The 21,069-nt window shown below is 35.0% G+C and overlaps 1 protein-coding gene across 2 annotated transcripts in view; it reads right to left on the bottom strand.

The window, feature by feature from the left end:
* Positions 1–21,069, bottom strand: part of Rock1 (Rho associated coiled-coil containing protein kinase 1) — a 97,646-nt gene that overhangs the window by 30,978 nt on the left and 45,599 nt on the right. The window contains exons 10-16 of one of the 2 annotated variants that reach the window (XM_055625470.1): positions 19,481–19,640; positions 16,945–17,005; positions 13,941–14,029; positions 9,890–9,938; positions 6,109–6,244; positions 4,335–4,426; positions 3,996–4,242 (exon numbers count right to left, since the gene is read on the bottom strand). In XM_055625470.1, the coding sequence (XP_055481445.1) occupies positions 3,996–4,242; positions 4,335–4,426; positions 6,109–6,244; positions 9,890–9,938; positions 13,941–14,029; positions 16,945–17,005; positions 19,481–19,640 (834 nt within the window). The remainder of the gene's footprint in view (positions 1–3,995; positions 4,243–4,334; positions 4,427–6,108; positions 6,245–9,889; positions 9,939–13,940; positions 14,030–16,944; positions 17,006–19,480; positions 19,641–21,069) is intronic. The other variant, XM_055625471.1, reaches the window with a different exon arrangement.

Here is a 21,069-nt window from a genome sequence, read left to right as displayed (position 1 = left end):
CCATAAAATTATCTTCATTGACTGTAATTTTGCTACTGCTATGAATCATAGCATAAACATGTTTTCCCACGGTCTTTAGCAACCTCTATGAGAGGGTCATTGAATCCCAAAGGGGTTATGAACCATAGATTGAGAACTGCTGAGCTAGAAAAACAGTTAACCAAGGAAGAACAAGGCTCATTCACTGAAAAAATTGTTACACCAGGTGCAGAGGAGGATGACTATAATTTCAGCTGATCAGTAAATGGAAGCAAGAGTGTTTGGGCCCAGAAGTTCAAGGGTACTTTGGACACCATTATCAGACCTTGCCCCAAAACCGAATGAAACACAAAACACAACAAAACCTCAAAACAATGATAAATAAATGGAAATAAGCTGCGTTCATAGACTGGAAGACTTATAAGATGACAATAACTATCTAAATCAACAAAAACATTCGAGCACTATTAAAATTTCAAAAGTATGTTCTTCAGAAATGGAAAAACTAATTAATTAGGAATTTCAAAGAATAGCTAAAATAATATTGTGAAAGAACAGTAACATTGGACAAATCAAACTCCCCAATTTCTTCTTCTTCTGACCCCCGCTTTTTTTTTGTATAAAGGAGATTTTTATTGTGGAAAAGTGGAAAGGCACCGATGATAGAAAGAGAAAGAAACAGAGAAAGCCAGCCAGCCAGCCAGCCAGCCAGCCAGCCAGGGAGAGAAATGGAGAGAGTAAGAGCCAAACTTCCCAATTTCAAAACCAAAACTACAATGGTTGAAACGTGGTGCTGACATAGGCAAAATTACATTACCAACAAAATAGACTTGAAAATACAGAAATAAAGCCATATACTGGGACTCTGTGTGTGTGCATGCTTGTGTGTGTGTCAAGGACACATCTGAGTGCAGGTAAGGGTAGGGGTCATAAGTTGATACCAAGTGTCTTCCTCAATTACCTCTTTACCTTTTTGTTTGTTTGTTTGTTTTTGTTTTTTTGTACTGCACTAAAAGCTCATTTCTTCTATTGCAGCTACACTGGATGGTCAGTGAGGCCCTGGAGATCTGCTTGCCTCTGCTCCCTCCAGGACTAAGGTTGAAGATACGTACTTCCCCACTTGGTTTTACATGGGTGCTAGAGATCTGAACTCAGGTTCTCATACTTGAACTTTACCCACTGTGCCATCTCCGCAGCCAAATCCATTCATTTATTAAAGATATTTTTTCCTGTCTTTTTCATTTATTCAACTTTTCCCCCAGTCCTAAAGATTAGACCCAAGGCTTTCAAGCATGAATGCTAGGTAAGTATTAAAATGCATCTTAGCCATGGACGATCAATGTTTAACAAAAAATGTCAAAAGCACTTAAAGAAGAAGGAATGGGTCTTGAGAAATACATTGGCCTCTACATGTGAGCATGTATACACACTCTTTTGTACACACACATGTACACACAGGCACGCATGCACAGAGGAGGAGCAGCCTCCTAAACAAATGGTGCTAAACAACTGGGTCTATCAGATGTTCAATATCACTACTCATTAGGAAAAAAAAAAAAAAATCAGGAATACAGTAATATGTGATTTCATTCCTATTCAGGCAGTTGCCTAGTGTTAACAACAACATGGAGAAATCCCAATTTCTTAGTAAGGGCAAATGAAATGGCTCAGCCACTGTAGAAAACAGTTTAGCACTTCCACAAAAGTTAAGGATAGAATTACTACATGGACCAGCAATTTCACACATAAATAGTCACTCAAAAGACTACAGATGGTATCCCAGCACTCAGGAGGCAGAGGCAAGCAGATCTCTGAGTTTGAGGCCAGCCTAGTCTACAGAGTGAGTTCCAGGACAGCCAGGACTACACAGAGAAACCCTGATTAAAAAAACAAAATAAAACAAAACAAAAAAGAATACAGAGAGCAAACAGTTTTAAAGTAATATTCGCAACATTGTTATTTACAATAACAAAAAGGAGAAAACATTCTAAAACTCTACCAATAGCAGAATGGATATGAAAACCGTAGTACAAACATACCACAGACTTAGCCTTTAACGAGTTACTAGCACATTCTACAAACATTAAACACAAAAGAAGCTTCATGTAAAAGATACATATTACATGATGCCTACAAAAAAATACATAGATCATGTAAATTCAGAGATTTAAAAAAAATTGTGGCTTCCAGTGGCTAGATGAAAGGGGAACAGGAAAAGACAATTTAATGGGTGAAAGGTGTTTAAAAAGCTGATGAGGAAATCCTGGAGACCTAGGAGACAGTTGTACAACCTTCTGAATACAATAAATGCTGGAAGCATAAAGATAGATGGGAACCATTGTGCAAATGCCTAAGAAAATGAAGAACTGGGCAACCACTACCAATAAAAACAGCCAGATGTCATGTACTAAGTTTTCTTGTTCAAGTCCTATGTGAGACACGTGGAGTCACTAGACAGATCAAGCTTTTAGATCTAAATCCCAATTTAAAGTGCTTACGAGGATAAAATAACATATTAAATTATACAGGTGGGAGAAATCAGCAAATTCAGAATGGGACATTTCAACGCTCACGAGGCAGGGCAAGCAGATCTCTGTGGGCTCTCAGGCCAGCCAGGGCTACATACTAAGATGGTTTCAGACCAAACAAGAACCTCAAAAATGAGACATTTGTTAAGTAATAAACAAAATAAGCAATGAAAAAGGACAAGCATGTAATGATACTATAACTTTTTCTTAACTCTTACCAATATCTAAAAGATTCTGTAAAAAACAAAACAAACAAACAAAAAAAACCACACAACAAAAACAATTAATAAACGGCATGTTGGTGCCAGCCTTGGAAGCAAGTTGTTCAAAGCTTAGACATAAGCAAAAGATAACAAACATAATAATTTTAAGAACTGGAAGGATTTATGGAATTTGAGCAATGAAATTACGTGGCTAAACTGCAGTCTAAACAGTGAGAAGAGCTTGACTTAAACAAGTGTGAGGCTTCCCTAGTAACTGCAAAAAGGCTCCTTTCTTAATTATATCTAGACCTATTTTAAGCCTGTGCCTGAGAGATAAGACTGCACAACTCTCCCCAGCTATGAGCCAATGGGAACCCCTAATTTCTGTTTCCAGAGTCACAAAATATGACCTGACCTCTCTACACAGAATTATAGTTAATCAAGTCCCATGAGAACCAAAATATGTTCCCTTCCATAGAGTATGTTTTAACTAAGTTAACTCCCCTCGATCCACCAGTCTTTTCTGAGAGGCCTGGCAATTCTCACACATATCTTTTGTGTAGGTAGTGTGGATGCTGCTACCAAACAGCAACAAAACCCAGGAAAATATGTGGGAAGTAAAGGCAGTCATCTTTGGAAAACAAATCAAATGGTATTTGCCTTTTTAAACTGTTGTTTTTATTTGCTGTTAGTTATGTTTAATCTGCTTCTTAGTTCTACAAAGAACACCAGTAACTCTAATCCCAACCTTTCCTAGTACCCTGGTCTATTTTTTTGGAAGGGGTCCCACTCTACAACTGAGGAATTTCTCTTGTAATTCCATTTGCATGAGGAACGTGGAGTAGTCAAGTCCCCAGGCACAGAAAGTAGATGATGGTTAGAGACTACTGCGAGAAGGAAAGAATGACAGTTACCGTGTAACAGGTACAGTTTTGTTTGGGATAACCAAAATGGTATGGAGATTTGTGAAAAGATGCATTATAATGTTGAATGCATTTAATGACACTGAAATACACACTTTAAAAGTTTAAAATGGGGCTGGCGAGATGGCTTTGTAGGTAAAGGGCTTACCATGCAAGCCTAACAACCTGAGCTCAATCCCTAGAATCAAAGTAGATGGAATAAGTTAATTTTACCAAGTTTTTCCCTGACCACCCATATATGCCCCATGGCAACACACACCTTTATCATGCATTACACATATCATAATAATAATAAAAAATTAAAGTAAAAACTTGCTATGGTAAGTTTTGTGACATATACTTTACATGAGAAAAAGTATTACCTTGAAGGTCTCCAATCATCTCAGAATCATGCCCTCTGTCTCTTCGCTCTGCTTCCAATACAGCTTGCAGCTGGTAGTAATCCTTGTCTGCTTGTGACTTGGAATTCTCTAAAATTCTGTTTCTCTCCTGTAATTCTCTGTTCAGGGACTCTAGCTGACTAATTGACTTGCTCATCTCTGTGTGACTCTTCCTTAATCTTACAGCTGTGTCTGATTCTGTCCTAAGTAAGTCATTGGCTTCTTCTAACTATTGAAAAAGAAAGAAAGAGGTTTGATCACATACAATCATGTTTCTTTTAATTAACTGTAATTTTAAAAGAATCCTGCTGCAGAACTGACCTGCTTCTGTAACTGTGTCAGCTTCTCATTAGCAAGCTGTGAGCTCTGACTTGCTTTCCGTAAGTCTTCCAACTGGTCCTTTAGTGTAGAAACTAGGAAGCCAAGAATGTAGAAATTACGTATTTTTGTTAGAAAACAACATCCTTTTTAAAAATAAAATTTACTCTTAGACCACAACAATCAGTGAAATTAGGTTCATTCCCACTCCCAAAACAAATTCTATCTTACAAGTTCTTATATTCTAAATTGATCAAAAAGTAGAGCACAGTTTTATAACACAAAGTAAAATAGTTTTGTTTCAGATACTGTAGTATTCCAAATTCTTTTTTATTGCCTTCATGGGACCAATCTATTGGTTTAAAATTAATAGTACAAAGCTACTTTGAGATGTGATTTCCTGTGTCCTGTAGGCTCTTTTCAAACACAAGTGCTCACGTGACTCTCCTGCCTTAACCTCCTAAGTGCTAAGGTACAGGGATGCAGCACTACATTTATAAAACTGTTTTGTTTTTTTTTTTTTTTTGCTTTTGAACACTAAAATAACTTGAATAATTCAGTATTTTTAAAATGGCACAAAAATCAAGATAACAAGTAGTAGAATGACGAGGATTCTTTCCTTGCTTTTCTCCCTTAATTGACTTTTCCTACAACTACTATCAGTTCTTCCTTAAGACAATTTATGAATCAACAGCCTAAAATGAAACCGAACATATCATATACATGTTTTCACAGGCATATCCACAGAAATACATACATATTTAATGATATAGAGATCCCTTTTTCTTTTCTTGAACTGTGTATATTTATGACACAGATATTTCAGTATCTGCAATATCACTGAATACATTGTTTATACTTTTATCAATCCTATATGAAGAGCCTTGTTTATTATATATGATACTGCATACATATATTTATAAAATAAACTATAAGTAAAACCAGCATTTTCAAATGGTATAAAAAAAACTTATGTATATAATACAATTGCAACACTGGCATTAAAATATAAAATTCTACACAGGGTGGTACATGCCTTTAATCCCAGCACTTGGGATGACAGAGGCAGTTGGATTTCTGTGAATTTGAGGCCATCCTGAGCTACTACTGGGAGGTGAGAGTGGGGCTGTAGCAACTCTACCTTAACAGTTCTCAAATGAGGATGCTTGTTAGAACTGTCTAAAGAGTTTATAGCAATACTGATACCAGGCCACATAACTACACCATAATTTAAATAGAAATTTCTGGAGTTTCTGAGTATTCTGTTTTTAAAGTTTTTTTGTATATGGGAGTTCTGCCTGCATACATATCTGCACCATGTAGGTACAGTGTGTGTGAGAACAGAAAGGGACGTTAGATGCTCTGGAACTGGAATTACAAGTGGGTGTCTGCCCCTGTCTGGGTGCTGAGAATTGAACCTCAGTCCTCTAGGAATAGCCAGTGCTCTTAACTGCAGTCATCTCCCCAGCCCTGGTTAGTGGTCTTCAATTCTTCTCAGGTGATTCTGATATGCACATAATTGTGACATCATTAGCTTGGCTAAACACCACTGAAAGTAAAGTGTTAAATGTAATGGAAGATTTGGGTTATTTAACTCATGAAGTAATGTGCTGACTGTGTATTATTGTAGTGTCATCAATCTATTATGTGAGCTACAATTAAGACAACCTCATGTTAAAGACAGTTCAGCATTAGACAAACATTTTGGGGGCTGCAGTTACAGCTCAGTGGTTGTGTCTACTTACATAGTCGAGTATTTTTCAAAAGAACAATTTACCTTCATTTTCTACATTTCTTCTCTTCTCATTTTCCTGTTCAACTTTTCTTTGGTACTCATTAATTCTATGTTGTAGCAACATCTTTTCTTTCTCAATTTGAGACAGTGCAGATTCTAGATTTCTTCTTTGATTTCCCTAAAATTATAATGGTGACAGTTACAACTGCAAACAATAGTTGACACATAGTTCCGGGAGTACTTTCCTCCTGAAAAATGTTTTAGATGAAACCTTAAGACCCAATTTTTTTTTTTTTTTTTTTTTGGCTTAAAACCAGGCAGTATATTATTATGACAGCTTTGCAGTGACAGATAAAACATGTCATACAAAGCAAGACACACCTACCTGAACTAGACAAAGATACCCCTTCTGTGTCTAAACCACCATCAGCAGTATATTACCAGTACTGCCAGGTTTTTGTTGCTTTCTTTTTACATTTCAGACTTGACATGAGGAAATTCTACTATGTGATTTTGTACATTTTCCTATCTGTAAGTAAATACTATATTTTATGTAGCTATTATCAGATTCACAGAGGTGATATAGATCTCCACAGTAGTTACTTAAAAACTCACTGTGTGCATGAAGGTTAGAGCACAGTTCATGGGTATCCATTTCTTCTTGCCACTGTATAGGATGTGGGTGTATGTAGGCTATCAGGTCTACATGCAAGAGCATCTGTTTACTGAGTCACCTCTTTTAACTTTAAATACAACTTGAAGCTGGGCATGGTGGCACATGTGTCATCTCAGCACTCAGGAGGTTGTGGTAGGATTATAAGCAGGAGTCACCAAGCCAAGCTCCTAAAAACCTCACACTTTTATATTTATGTTTCAATCTACTAACTATTAAGTTAACAGCCACAAGGGATGACACATAAGGTTCAGATCTTGGCTCACAATTGCTCCAGCACCATTTGTTCATCTGCCGAAATGCTTTTGCAATTTTGTCAAAGGTCAGCTGGCCACAATTGTGTGGGTTTATTTCTGTTCTTCGTTTCTGTTTTCCTAATCTATAGTCTTCAGGCAATATCATGTTGTTTTGATCACTATAGTTATGATTTTTCTAAGCACACCATCATGTTTCCTGCATAAAACATCTGGACAGGCTTAACTCTTACTTTCTGATCTCTTTGTGATTATGCGATTTACTGTTCTGACTATAACTTCTAGTACTATCTGAATAATGATGAAAGCTGATGTGGTTTTGCTATAACAGACCTTAGGGGAAGTACTTGCTTTTACAGTTAGTTATGAAGTGAACTATAGGTTATGTATATGCTGTTTATCAACTTGAGTTTCCTGAGAATTGTTACCGTGAAGGGATACTGCCTTTTTTTCTAATGCTTTTTCTGTATCAACTAAAATGATTATTTGGTTTTTCTTTAGACTATTAATATGGTGAATTAAGCTAATTGATTTCTAAAATATTAATCTTGAATTCCTGAAACAAACTATAGTCAGATATAGTATCTTTTATGTGCTGCTGAGATCTATGTTAGTGTTTTGCTAAAGACTCTGTAGTTGTAACAATGATCTCTAGTTTCTCTATAGTCTACGACTTGGTGTAAGGTCTAACAAAATGAATTAGGAAGTGTTCTTATTTTGGAGGTGTTGTAAATTATTTGGTGTTTTCGTTAAATTTGGCAGAATTCCCTAATGAAGTTATCTTGTCATCGAGATTCACTAGTTTGTGGGGGTAGAGAGAGTTTTAAAAAAATATGGGTTCACCTTCCTTACAATTATACATAGCTACTGAAATTATCTATTTCACACTGTGTGAGTTGTGGCATGTTGGGTCTTTAAAGCAATCAATTTAATTCACTTAAATGACATGTTTAGAGTTGTTCACATCATTCCCTCACAGTCTTTTTCATTCCTGATGCTGGTTCCTTTTCCCTTTGTCAGCCTTGCCAGAGATTTGGCACTTTTGTAATCCTTTTCACACAAGTTCTTTTGCTCCATCCATTTTCTTCATTGTTGTTTTCAGTTGCAGTGACCTCTGCTTTTACCCTTCTCAGAACTTTTGTTAAGATTAGTCATTAGCAACTTTTCTTTTCCTAATATGAACAATTATGCTAAAATCTTTCCTTCAGGCACTTGTGTTAACTGCATCTTCATTATTTAAGTATTTTCAATGATGAAAAGTTTTAACTTTTTTTCTTTAACATAAAAGCTTGAAGATATAATCAACATTCCAATGTATTTTTCATTCCCCTAAGATTGACACTTTTTGTCATTTGACTTTCATTTGTTCGGTTTTCCTGCTATCTAATTGTGAGTCATTCTGGCTTGATTACATTTTGGTCAGGACACTATCAATCTGATTTTTTTAAGTTTACTTTATGGCTAAGGACACGATCTATTTTGGTGTGTGGTTCTTAAGCACTTGAAAAAAACTGTATATTCTACCACAGTTGAACAGATGCTATTAATGATGTAGTTGTGTTCTATAAAGTCTACTATTGTTATTTCAAGGCCAGGGGAGGAGGGACCCATAGTGTTTCTACTATTAATTTTATTTTCTGAGACACAGTGTGATGTATTCCAGGCTAGCCCTGAATTTCCTATATATCTAAAGAGGACTGTGAACTTTTGTTCTTCCAGCCTCCATTTCCCAGGTATTAGGATTATAGGCATGTGGCAGCACCCCTACTTTAGGAGGTCCTGAGGAATGAAGTCATGCTACACAAGCATTCTTATCAACAGAGCTACTGCCTCAGCCTCACACCACATTCCTGTGGTGTTTCTTAGAAATTAAGTGTCCCACAGCTGGTCTGCTTTCTTCATAATTCTCAGGATCCTACAGTTAATGTATAGGAGCTTTAGCTGTACTTAGTGGCAGAAAGAGGGAATAGTACTTTTACTTTGCCTCTCTTTAAAAAGTAGGACTATGTTAATTTCATAATTAAGAACTTCCTCTCGATCTTGAATTCTAAAGGATGAATAACTTAAACTCATAGTTTATCTGAATTTAGAATTGATTCCCTAAAGACTCAAAATAAAATATACAGTGCCAACTAAGACTACATCGATACTGACCTCTGGTTAATGGTAAAATGTTCTCAAAATCTTTAGATGACTATATTTCTATTGTAAGCCACAGATTAAAGGGAAAAATATTACTAACAGATAAGATTACCTCAGGGAAAAAAAACAGAACAACAAAAAATTTATCAAAGATTAACTCTAGAAAGACAAAGCAAATTATACATTAGAAGAAAACTACAGAGATTATCCATTTCTTTTTAAGGGAGTCATCACACACAGTAGAAAGTTAATAAGAATAAAAATGTATTATATATTTGCACACAAATATCTATCAGGAAATACTGTTTCTCTGATAATGAAAGCAGGCTGGTAGGAAATCACAGAAAACATGAATATTTCTAAACCCAATTCTAAGCCTTGCTAGTCATGTGGTATTATGTCTATATCAATCATTTTGAAATAGTTCTTATTAGTCTGCCTTTCTGATATAGTTGCAACTTCTATTTTTGACCTTTTGCTTCTCTTTTGTCTTTCAACTATCACGAACCACAAAATTGAAATTTATGTACTAAAATTTCAACATGGTCATAGAATAAAGTTGTGCAAAGGAAACAAATTATAATATGTACACTTGAACCTGGAGTCTAAGGTAAAATTTTCTGGTTATCTTTTCTGATCTCAAATGAACTATCCTCTAGAAATGCACCAATGTAAAAGGGGGAAAATGACAAGGAAAACTACTTATGTTTAGTAAACTAAAAAAAAATAAAAAAATAAAAAAATAAAAAAATACCTCTTCATCCAGTTCTTTCATTATCTTGTCTAGTTTTATGTTTGAAGTTCTGTGAAAACAAAAGCAATACAGATTATAAATCTATTTACTTTAATCATCCAGTGTTAACACCTACACCCTTTACTTTTTCACTTCATTTTTTTTTTTCTTTTTTGAGACAGGGTTTCTCTGTGTAGTCCTGGCTGTCCTGAGCTTGCTTTATAGACCAGGTTGGCCTTGAACTCCGAGAGCCACCTGCCTCTGCCTCCTGAGTGCTGGGATTAAAAAGGTGTGCACCACCACCACCTGGGTTCATGTGATTTTCTTAAACGTTAGTATGTGTATATATGATGTCTTAGCTGTCTGGTGAAGACATGTGTTTCTGTGGGGCAATAAATAAACATTTTTTAAAGGCATACAAGTTATGTAAAATCGAAAGATGCCAATTATACTGAAATACAGATATAAAAATTTAAAAAGTAGCAATAATTTCAAAGTAATGATGAATATGAATGAGATGAGAGATTATGCAGCAATAGCAATACTGGAAAACACCTTGATTTCTACTGCAAAAAAAAAAAAATCATAGCTACAGTCTATTATCTGCAGAGTGTTGCTTGAGGAAAAGAAAAAGAAAACTCTGGGGCCAGCAAGATGCTCAGCAATTTAACAGTGCCTGCTTACATGCATCATGATCTCAGCTGGGTCCCAGTCTAACACCCTCCACACAGAGAGGTGCTACATCCCATGCCTTTGCACTCAAATACAAATACTAATAAATTTTTAAAAAGAAAACTGTTCTCCTCCTCCAAGTATAAAGACCTCAAACTGTACACTTAGATTCTTGGGAGAGGTTGAGAATTCTTCAACTGCCAGAGGCTGGTGGCACAGGCCTTTAATCCCAACACTCAGGAGACAGACTCAGGCAGATCTGAGCTTGAGGCCAGCCTGGTCTACAAAGCAAGCCCCAGGATCGCCAGGGCTACAAAGAAAAACTTCGTCTTAGTCAGAGCACCCTCAATCCCCAAAAAGTAATATTCATCAACTCCTAATACAGTAATTGCTATCAAGTAAAAGCCAGTCACTCAATCTGTCATAAAAGACTAAGTGAATGACAGGAAAAGTAGCATTCAGTAAATAAGTAAATGCACTGAGAAATGTAGGCAAAATTCTGAGATCTACTCAGTGTTATTATCTTCATCACAATTTGTGGGGTTTTGTTTGTTTGTTTTGTTTTGCTCTAAGCATAATGGTTCCAACATAGTGGTTCTCAACCTGTAGGTCATGACCCCTTAGGGTGGTTACTTAACAGATATCTTGCATACTGATATTTATATTATGATTCATAACAGTAGCTAAATTGCAGTTATAAAGTAGCAACAAGGTAATTTTATAGTTGAGGGGTTACAACATGAGGAAGTGTATTAAAGGGTGGCAGCATTGGAAACTACTTTTTTATACACACTGTATATGTAATGTGCCAATTCAAATGTCTCAAAATTAACCTGTTAACATCCAAAATTAGCCTGTTCTATACAGCTAGCTTCAACACTACCTTGCTTTTTTTCTAGAATGACTAAGTTCTTTATACCAACAGGGAATTATCCCTGACTCATCCCCCTTCCCCTTTTTAGCCTTTTAAATGTGGAATGTTGCCAATTAATTATTAATCTGTGGATGTGCATGTTTATGGGTATATGTGTGCAGGTATGAAGTGTGGGTATATGTGAAGTTCAGAAATTGACATCCCTGATTATGCTCCACTTTTTAAAGACAGACTGGGAACCCAGACCTTGTCAATTTCACCCACTCTGGCTGGCCAGCTGGCCCAGAAGATCTGTCTCTGCACTGCCCATAGAGAACTGGGACTACATGTAGCTGCCATGCCCACCTGACCTATAAGCTGGTGGATGGTGGAGAACCATTTTTCACTTCTTTAATAACTTTCGGTATATTCCCACCATATTTAGGTAAATTCCAAATCCCTTAGCTCGTCAAAAGCAAAGTCCTTTAATAGTCTGACTCCCCCTACCTTCCCAGTTCCCAGGCTCATTCCTCTTCTTATCCACCAGCTAATCAATCTCCCTTACAAAGCCTCTACATAGTATAATTCCTGGACTTGAAGCATTTTCTTCTACTCTTTTGACTTCAGTCTTCGCACCCAACTTTTGGCTCTGGTCTTTTAAAACATCTAATAAAGTGATATAAGTATCTGTTGAAATAATACTAATTATTTTATTTTATTTTTTTGAGGGAGCAGGCATGTAGCTTACACATGTAGCCCAGGCTAGCCTTGAACTTGTGATCTTCCTGTTCCACCTCTTCAGTGCTGGAATGACAGGTATAGGCCGCCAAGCAAGCATGTCATACTTCCAATACATTCCTGTATCATTTTATTCTCCCTAACTTACCAAATACCACACTAACTTATAATTACATATTACCTGATGTTTACAATCTCCATATGAACAGGGGCTATACCTTCTGTTATTTAGTACTATACTATTGGTATGTACATTATTTGGCACAAACTAAAATCTTTGTTGAATGAATGTAATTAAAATTATTTGAGTGTATGGGCTAAAAACTCTTAGTTCTCTTGCCTCAGCCTCTGGCTGAGATTCAATTTCCCATTTCCATTTCTTCAGGTTACAAATTTTCATATGATCACCTGCTTTGGCCATTCTGATTTCTTCCTCAAAGCCCTGTTCTCAGCAACACAACTGTATTTAATTTTGTTTAAAGTTTTTAAGTATTTAATTGTAAAATATGTGTACATGTATGCCTGTGTTGTCCATGGCGTCAGGAGGTGTTGGCTGCCCTGGAGCTGCAGTCACAGCTATTTGTGAGCCTTTCCATGCGGCTGCTGACAAGAGCAGTAAGCACTCTTTTAACTGCTCAGCCATCTTTCCAGCCCCTCATTTTTTTTAATGTAGAAACTTCTCAGTATTTATACATTTTTATCTACTCTTTTCCTTATTTCTAAACTTTACTCTTTGAAAGTCCTTCCAAATCTTGGCCTCAGTTGTTTGTTCATTGCATGAGTTTTAAAAAATTTTGTAATTATACACTTAGCTATATAATGTACCAGGAAAGGTAGGCAGGCAAAATCTTAAATTATTTCCTATGTCTCTACTGCTCTCAAGTTTTTCTAATTCCGTTTATTAAATACTGAATCTATTACAATTGTATTTCACTTATTCAATAATAGTCATAATTGTAACTATAAAGTCATTATTCGTAGTTAAAAAAGCACCAACATTATGCTAGGTTATTTTAAAATACCTTGATTATCCTTTCAGTCGTTTTCAACCTTTCCAATGCCATGACCCTTTAATACAGTTCCTCATGTTGTGGTGACCCCAATCATAAAATTATTTTCATTACTACCTCATAACTGTAATTTTGCTACTGTTATGAATTATAATGTTAATAACCAATATGCAGAATGGTCTTAGGCAACCCCTGTGAAAGGGTCATTTGACCCTTTAAGGAGTTGCGATCCACAAGTTGAAAACTGTTGCTCTATCCATAAACACGTTATCAGTCGAATTTGATTCAATCAGGAAAAACAGAAATTATGCTCTGTAAAATTTCAGTCGAAGTATGAAAATTAGTCATTTCAGCTCAGAAGATTATTTTGAATTTCAGAAAGGTTTTTCAATTAGCTAGTTAAAACGTAATGGAGGGATACATATGACTAAGGTAACTAAATGAATTAAAACTAAACACACTTTTTAAAAGTTATTATAGCAAATAGAGCTTAAATGGTCTGAAGAAAACGTATCTGTAACTAATGTTAAAACAAATGCTTCCTTCCTCTTCTTTTTGCAGTGTTTGGGATCAAATCTAGGGCCAGGGCCATAAATATGCTAAGTACCTACTCTACCGTAAATCTACATTCCAAGCCATTAATATTTTCAATTCTAGCCAAGACACATGTTTTATGAGTGTACATAAGTTGCAACTTTCATATCCCATCTTCCATATACCTCCAGGTGTTTACAGAGCATACATCCTAAAATATGTACAAAGCTTCTAATATGAGAGCATCATTGAAGGACAGTCTCACCTGCACTTCTGTTCCATTTCATCTTTTAATTGCATTTCATTATGCAGTTGTTCTTCAAGCTTGTAGATTGTTTTCTGTAAACTTTCCTGCTTTAATTAAAAAAAAAAAAACTTCATTCTGTTAATGTTCAGAGAAATTAATAACACCTTTTGTTAACAATAATCATATTTAGAATATGATTATTTAGTTTAATCCTTTATCTTTCTGAATAATATTAATGGATATTTTCTCAATACAGCTGTGCATAATTCATATGTGCATCAAACATTGTATATTAGCCCCATCTGTATATTTTTGTGCTTTACATACCAGTTAATAATGTACAATAATCCAAAGACACAGGCACAAAATATTACAATGTGGTGATAATAAAATTGCATATAAAATGTTCTAAAGAAAAGAAGGAGGCACTTCTAATTTTACCAAGAAAATAAATGCTTTATGATAAATCTAACACATAACAAAATTAGCCTTAAGGAGAAACAGGTAGAAAGAAGGCATTTTACCAATAAAGGGGAGTCCACAGGAAAAGAAGAAAATACTATATTGGTAATGGAAAGAAATCAAGTACAGCACAGAGGAATTAACTCATGTCAAACTTTAAGAAATAAGTAGTACCACGATCCTTATATGCACAATAAATTGAGGACTTAAAAATTTATAATTTTTGACGTAATACTGACATACTAAATATCATTTGAGGGCTAGGCAGTCTTGCCAACAAGCAAGCATCCACATAAGGAGCTGGGCATGGTGGCCCATGACTGTAATCTCAGTGCTAGACAGGGAGGAGAAAGGATGATGTCTGGGGTTTGCTGGTCGGCCAGCTTATCCAGTATCTAAGCTCCAGGATTAGAGTGAGACCTTGAATCAAAGAATAAGGTGGAAAACACAATGAAGATACTCAATCGAATCTGGCCTGTCAACACATACACACACACACACACACACACACACACACACACACTAAAAAAAAAATGAACAGAGCAAAAAAAAGTACTTCAATAGTTCCTTCCTCCCCTTTCTCACTTTTTCTCACATGTTTTCTTAATTCAAGAGGACTACCAAAAGAAAAAGAATTGTATCTGCTTTTCAAGAATAGCTGCTGGTACTTTGGAGGCTGATTCAGAAATATCAGAAGTTCAAGGTCATCATAGCTGGTTAGAAGCCAAACCAAGTAAAAAAATAAATAAATGGTATTGGGAAAAATGGCTCAGTTGATAAGACTGATCTAGGATGCATAAAACCCTTCTATTACCCAGTGCCACATAAACTAGATATAAGTGACCAATACCTATAATACCAACACTTGGGATTGAGGGGCAGAAAGATCAAGTTCATGTTCATCTTAGACTAGACATGAGTTTGAGGTCTGTAAGAGCTACAAAGAATGGGCTCAGTGGCTATTGAGCACTTAACTACTCTGAAAGAGGACTAGAGTTCAGTTCCCAGCACCCACATCGGGCAGCTCATAAGCATCCATAGCTCCAGTTCCAGGTGATCTGATGCTCTCTTTCTGTCTTCCACAGGTACTAACACTCACATGATATCAACATCTACCCAGGTATATACACATATGCATAAAATTTAAAATCTTGAAAAAATGTAAAAACAGTTTTTCAAAAACCTGCTATTCCTTTGCTTAATTAAAAGCATATAATAAAGATGAGGATATAGCTCAGTAGTCAAGTTTATATAAGACACGGTCTTTGATCCCCAGTATCTCAAAGCACCCAAATCCCCAAACAAAAGCAAATAAAAAGCATCCTGTGAGACAAATGGTGGTAGCTCACACCTTTAGTGCCAGCACTCAGGGGGTAGAGGCAGGTGAATCTCTGTAAATTCAAGGCCAGGACAGCCAGGACTAACACAGAAAAACCTGATTTTGAAAACCAAAAAAAAAAAAAAAAAAAAAAAAAGAAAAAGAAAAGCATCCTGTGTACACAAAGTATTTTAAGAACGCTCTATAGGCTAACAAGGTAATTATTTCTAAAAGGAAGAAAGGCAGGCTTGTTTTTCAGCCACATGAACAACAGAAACATACCAACTAGAACATACAAAGTTCCTTAATAATATGCTTATTTATCATATATTACAAATTCCAAAAGGACGAACAAATTATGTTATGCTGGCAATACTGGTTATTCTCTATTTTTCCAACTCTCTTTCAATCTTAAAGATCTACCTTCTACTTTTGTCATAAAACCTACAGATTACATTACTGGATCTGTTCTGCTATGGTTAGTCTCAGACCACAAAGGAAAATAAAAAACAAACAAAAACAACAAGAAAGGTGGAGATATGAAGTTACTTTGAACAGCTCTTGTTCTACATTCCGTGTTCCTCTTCTATGATGCCAGGCGTTGTAAAAGCTACAGCAACATAATTCTTCTTGCTCCCAGCAGTATAGGAGCAACAGCTTCCCACTGCTGTTAGTCCAACTGTGCTTTCTCACCCTTTAATTATTCTGTTTGATGTTTGCAGCAGAACAGTCCCTTCACTTAACTCTTTCCATTTAATGTAGGTATATACATAATGTGATAAACATGTCCACTAAAATACTATTCAGCCTTAAAAAGAAAGTCTAATATATATATTATGATATGGATGAAACAAGACTATCACATAAAAATGTATCTAATTCCAATTAAAGGAGGATGGCCCAATAAATTCATTGTGAGAGAAAGTAGAATAGTGGTTACTAGGCCCTGCAGAAAAGTTGATGAAATGAGTAGTTATCGTTTAATATAATTTACAGCTTGGAATGATGATTTAAAGGATAACTGTCAATCAATAGCAATTCATAATTTATTAACTATGCCTACATGTTTTTCCATTTAATATTCAGATAAATCATATTGAACAGACAATTGAAGTGTCAAATACCTAAACTTACTAACTGCACATTTACAAACAATGTATATGCCTACTCAATAGCATGTACACAAATACATTATTTACGAATTTAAAAATAAAAACAAAGCTGACAATAAGAAATACCTACCAAGCTTTTATCCACATTGGAGCTGGTTCTGTTCTCACTGGGATTTGCTGAAGGTAAGTATCTACAGGGCGAAGTAAGAAATTTAAAAAGAAAACAGCTCTTTAATATACAGCAACTAATAGTATCATGTGTCTTTTTATGTTCAGTGTTACACTACTTAATTTTTAAGAAATTAAGTACAAGTTTAATTTTTAAGAAATTAAGTACAAGTTTAATTTTTTAAGAAACACATGATATGTAAACTAAATAGTTCTTAAGTAATGTTGTGATTATAATTCAGTATTTCTACCAGAAAATATATCAATATTTATACTGTATAAGATAAATTAAAAACAAAACTAGCAAAATTTTAAATATACATAAATGAAACATATTAATGATCTATCAACATTAAGAAACAAAATGGTATTATTTATTACATGAAGTAGTCCAATATTTGCTGTTAAAATTCAAAGTACAATTTCAGTGAGTTTCTTCTAATTTTGCTTTTAACACCAAAGTTTTGAACTTTCAGTATTTGTTTCTTATTTTTATTTTTTAAATTCTTCACTCTTAACATCAAGAGAAAGATAGGGATTCCGGATGTTCTTAAAGCATTACCAACACACTAAAGGCTCTCCCATTGACTTCTATCTTTATTTTAGCTTTGCTGTAAAATGGTACAAATAAAAGTGCATAAAACCAGGAAGCTCCATAGTACACCAAAATCTGCCAGGGAATCGGAACTAGGTAGATCAATTATCTTAGAATCTTGCAGATTTACTATGTAATATAACTTGCATTATACAAAATTAGTAGTAAAAGGTTCTCTTAAGCATGGAGAGATGGCTCAGAGTTTAAGAGCACTGGCTGTTCTTCCAAAGGTCCTAAATTCGATTCTCAGCAACTATATGGTAGCTCAAAACCATCTAAAATGAGATCTAGTGTCCTCTTCTGGTGAGCAAGCATACATGCAGGAGAACACTTTTTACATAATAAATAAATAAATAAATCTTTAAAAAAAAAATGTTCTCTTAATGAAGCACGGGAATACAAGGATATCATTTGTCCATATCTTCCCCCAACTTTGTCTTTTTGTGTTTCAAGGTTTCTTTGTGTTACATATATTGTTGCTTTTACATAAAATATGGACATCTGATAGCTTTTTATCAGTTTATTAGGAATGCAGCTGAATACTCAAGGTATTTTGATAATCACACTATAGAGTTAAACTTTAGAAATAAAGAGCTCTTGGATTTCAGGGTGAACATTTCACAAGTTTTGTATCTCATACAAGTATATTCAAACAGAGTTTTTAGATTACAGTAAGTTAATGAATATTTTATTGACCGTTTTTATCTTTTTAAGACAGGGTCTTGCTCTTTGTATAGTCAACACTACGGTACAGAATAATATATAGTGCATGTTCAATGAGGATCGATTCTAGACTGGCCTTTCGGCTTCTGGATACTTTTGTCTCAGCCTTCCATGTGTCACTTACAGATATGTTCCACCACACCCAACAGTTGATTCTTTATGAAGAACAGCTACAGCTTCACCTTTTCATGTTATAAGCAATTACTTTTTAGAAAACACTACATTTCTGCATGCATGGTCTGCACATACATACACTCACGCACATAAAATAAAATAATAAAAAGAAATACCTATATTAGACAATAAGACTACAATACTTAAGAATATATTTTATTTTTGAGAAACTTTAAAAATAAATGTTATACTATAGGTACTATTGTATGTTACAGTTCATGGGAATTCTCATTAAATATTTTTCTGGGGGGGAGGGGAATCAATTTTTCAAGAACTAAAAATATTGCTTTCAGCATTAATACAGTGATGAAATGCTAGGTAAATGTATTATGTTGTTCCAAAATTTTTAAGCCATAATTCCTTAAAAAAACCAAAAAACTAGTTATAACTGCTTTATTGAAGTATATTTAGTGCAGCCATAGGTCTTGGCCATTTGAAGTTTATAACCCAGCGTTCTTTCATTCAGTTACAGAGTTGTGTAAACATTGTTTTCAGTGATTTTGGAACATCTTCTCACCACAGGAGTAAATGGTCACTGTCCTTTCTCCCAGGCCTATTTTCTCCCTCTCCCTCTTGGGCCTAGTTAGTCATGAGCGTGCTTTCTGTTTCGATGAAGTTTTCTTTTTTTTTTCTTCACGTATTAAAAAATTTGTTTTTTTGTAAATTACAGTTTATTCATTTTGTATTCCCACTGTAGCCTCTTCCCCCATCCCCTCCCAGAGCCATAATTCTTTAAATCAAAATAGTAATTGAAATATAAGGACTAAGAGAATTATTTTATCTGTTGTTTACACTTGAAGATATGCTATATAACTCAACACAGATTTTCCTGAAAAACTATATTCTAAACATGAGATTGAGGAAAAAAAACCAAATATGAAATACTAGAAATAAATATTGGTACAATAAAAAGATGTATACCATCAAATTACTTTAAAACAGTATTTAATTTGGTGACTATAAAAGAATTGTCACTTACCCCTAAAATACTGCTTGGTGTACTTACCTACGATTGCTGTAATATGTAAATCCTACAAAAGGTAGCTGATTGCCAACAAAAGCTTTAGGAATAGGAAATGTTTCTTCATCTCCTTTGTCGTCTTCTAAGTCATCAAAATTACTAGTATCGATGTCACTACTTAAATCAGGTACCACTGGTGCTACAGCTAAAAGACAGAAATTCAAATTTAGCACACAAGTAAATAGCAAAAATCTACAGCAGCTAAAGCCCAGCAGTCCAAGGCTAGCTAGACTGGGCAACAAGACAGACCTCATCTAAAGAGAGCCAACAGGATTCCATATAAAAATTGATGGTTTCTTGCTTCTAAGTAGCCTGTGAATCACAATATAAAATGCATTAAATTTTACAATTCTAAGATTTCCTAGAATTTCAAAATTGCAAAATGATTATATACTTGCAGTTACTAAATTATGCTTCAAGGTTAAGTTGAATGCTACAAGCAAAATTAAGATTTGCTACAAAATACAACATAGTTTAAAATATTCAAAAGCATTTGGGAATGCATACATTAATTTCCAGAACCTACAACTTAACAAAGCATATTCTTAAAAAAAAAAGTTTCAATTTAAGTTGTTAATCTGCTATATAGAAAACTAAAAATCAAAGTTATTTTTTAATAAAGACAAGGAAGGGAATCATACATGATGGTTAAATGGCTTCTATCTAAAAATATAAAAACTTAGTGACAATGTTTAAATATTCATAATACAAGAGAAAATACCATATGAAATTAATGTTACTGATATCTTCTAGAGCTTAAGTATGACACAAAAAGGCATATTAAAAACTAATTGTAAAGCCACAGCGGTGGCGCATGCACTAGGGAAGAAGAGGCAGGTGGAGTTCTATGAGTTTGAGGCCAGCCTGGTCTACAGAATTCCAGGACAGCCAGGGCTACATAGAGCTATCCTGTCTGGAAAAACCAAAGAAAAACAAAACAAAACAAAACACCAATTAAATAGCAAAGTCTTTGGTGTAAAGACAGAGCAGTCAAAAAAAAATACTGGATCACTACCTTAGATATAATTAATTACCTTACTTTCCTTTAGAGAAAAAATATGAATATAAAAAACCCAACTGCGCTTGTTTCATGGACTTTCTTATATAGAGGAGATATTTTTTGTTTGAATTACTGGGATCTAGGCAAAAAAAATTCAATCAAGTCCAATCTTAGCTGTAACATTAACCCAACAAACAGTAGCAACAAAGGGAAAAGGAACCCTTTCTACTTGTATGGTCAAAAGAACTGCCTGACTAAATAATGCCATCCTTCCAGTAACAGCAACTGTCTGGTTTATAAAATGAGGAGTAAATAAAAGGTCGCTGTTCTTGGGCAAGTAAATTATGGTCTCAGCAAAATCAGTCTTTCTTTCCTTTCTTCCCTCCCTCCTTCGGGAATTCCCTTTCTTTGCAGATAGAGTTTCATTGTTTTGTTTTTTTAGGCCACCTTGGCTGGTCTCAAGAGATCTGCCTGCCTCTGCCTCCTGAGTGCTTAGAAATAAAACTGCACCACCATGCCTGGCAAATACTTCTTAAAACAATAGTTTTCAATCTGAATTTTTCGTCCACTGATA

Source organism: Psammomys obesus, unplaced genomic scaffold (genome assembly GCF_907164565.1).
Source record: "Psammomys obesus unplaced genomic scaffold, mPsaObe1.curated_primary_1811, whole genome shotgun sequence".
Taxonomy (NCBI): Eukaryota; Metazoa; Chordata; class Mammalia; order Rodentia; family Muridae; genus Psammomys; species Psammomys obesus.
This window is presented reverse-complemented; position numbering and strand designations above follow the sequence as displayed.